Source organism: Pinus tabuliformis, chromosome 8 (assembly GCF_031772625.1).
Source record: "Pinus tabuliformis cultivar Carrire ecotype Pingquan chromosome 8, CPIR1, whole genome shotgun sequence".
NCBI classification, from domain to species: Eukaryota; Viridiplantae; Streptophyta; class Pinopsida; order Pinales; family Pinaceae; genus Pinus; species Pinus tabuliformis.
Genome location: NC_142294.1, coordinates 1,337,548,030 through 1,337,550,207, shown reverse-complemented (window position 1 = coordinate 1,337,550,207; position 2,178 = coordinate 1,337,548,030). Strand labels below are relative to the sequence as shown.

General features: G+C 35.6%; 1 protein-coding gene across 1 annotated transcript; it reads left to right on the top strand.

Moving 5' to 3' along the window:
* Window positions 1-1,291: 1,291 nt before the first annotated feature.
* Window positions 1,292-1,753, top strand: LOC149240417 (plasmodesmata-located protein 7-like). Its single transcript, XM_089370170.1, has one exon. It carries the CDS (start codon window positions 1,292-1,294, stop codon window positions 1,751-1,753), a length of 462 nt encoding a protein of 153 aa, XP_089226296.1.
* Window positions 1,754-2,178: the final 425 nt, after the last annotated feature.

The window sequence follows — 2,178 nt, the reverse complement described above, 5'->3', positions numbered from 1 at the left end:
GTTGCCAGCTCTTTAATCCCTTAGTAGATCACCTGCAGAATCTGTGCATATCTGTTTAACCGCCCATCTTTGAGACTCGTCCTTCAAGACCAAAGTCTCCCCCAAGCTTTCTCTTGCCAGATCACTATCCTCAGCAAGGTTGCACTTAGTGCTCGACTATTTGGTCCTTACCAGACTTAGTCTTTTCGTGTTGCCTTTTCTTTTTTGTCTCTCTGTCTCTACCTGTCCCTACAACGCGCAGATTTTTGCCATCCCCCTTCCCTTTTCCCCTGGAGACCTTTCCAGTTAGGGAAGGTGGTTATATGCAGTTTTGATAACTGATTTTCTTTACCAATTCCTTTTCGGGAGCACTATCATAAGTATTTCTTTATTGGAATATTTTTAATGCACATATAAAATAGAAAGAAATACTATTAAGGTTTTTTTTTTTTTTTTTTTTTAAACAAACAGTCTTCCAATGTTATTCTTAATTCTGTCTTTTACCACAGTAAGATTTAAATATTTACATTTTCCCGGGGTCATCACATGGATGCTTCTTGAATTCTGGCCATTTGTGACTTGAAAAATTATTTGTATTTATTAAAACATGTAGACTTGGTGACTCGGCTATGAGTTTAGTGCATGGATTGGATTGTTATTTCCATGTATTGACCAGCAAATATAGTTGATACTTAAAATAGATCTATATTGATTCATATTTTGAATATTCTTTAAATAACTCAATCATTGAAATCTCAATTAAAAACATATCAACCTGGATTAAAAAATCAAATATAAAACCATTAATTTAACCTCAACTTAAAAAATATAAAAATATAAAAAAATATCATAACCCTATGTGAACATTGATTTGACATAAACTCAAAAAGAATATCATATAAGACATTAAGATGTACATTTTGTGAGTGTATGGATAATTTTAAGACTTTAAAACTACTTGTGATGTGATTAGATGGATGTTTTTTGAATTTTCGCCATCTGTAACTTGCAAAGTCATCTTAAGACTCTAAAATTACTAGTGACTAGACGGATGCTTCTTGAATTTTCGCCATTTCTGATTTAAAAAGTCTTTTTTTTTAATTATTAAAATATGTGGATTCGGTGACTCTGGGCTATGAGTTTAGTGCATGGCTTGTCATTTACAAGGTTGACTAGCAAATAAGGTTGAATTTTGCATTCACTCTTTAATGATGACCTTGGGTTGAGGAGGAGCTCAACTTAGCAGAATACAATTTTTTCTCTTTTCTGAATGCAGATGGAAAAAGAAAAGAACGTTCATCCAGTCGGGGCAATGGCCGCGAGGATGAGCCTGTTACTTGTTCTCTGTGTGGCTGTGCATATGCCTCTCTCAGTGGCTGAGCCGTACACTAATATGGTTTCGTATCATTGTGGGAATCACAGCGAATATAGAAACTGTAGCGCCTTCCAACGTAATCTAAACAAGGTTATGGGAAGACTTGTGAAGAGTGCTTATTACAGCGCATACAATACTTCTAGGTTTGGTGACGAGGGTTCCAATAGTACTGTTTATGGTTTTGTCCAGTGCTTAGCAATTCTAGAGCACTATGAGTGTCATCGGTGCGCATCTACGGCGAAGACCAGGCTTGTTCAGATATGCAACGGCACTTCTGGAGGCATTCAACTAAACGGCTGCCGCTTAGGTTACGACGAAAATCCGGTGGAATTGCTTCTGTGGTTTGGTCTCAGTGTCAGAATAACAAATATAGAAATGGTACGTCATCAAATTTGTTAAATACTTCGTTTAAAAAAAGATTCGGATGCGGGGTTTTACTGGGTAATCTTAAAAAACACTTCAAAACCCCCAACAAATTTATTTTTTAAATCTGTCACTGTATATTACAATTTTTAAAACCCTTATTTTTACGGTTTTCCCATGTTATTATAATATATTTTCTTATTTATGTCTTTAAGTACTTTTTTATTTCTATCCCTCGTATGGAAACTTGAAAGAATGGACAAAACACAATAAAAAACAAGGCAACTGCGTAGCGGCAGTCCCTGCCGTATTGCCTGTTCTGTGATGTTGTTTACATTATGGTTAAGTTTTTATGAAATACTTAAACGTAATACTTTTACAGAGCAAAACAAATGGTATCAATCTGCCATTAGAGAATTAGCTGCAGGAGACGGTGCACAAGCTCCATTTGGAGCTACAAC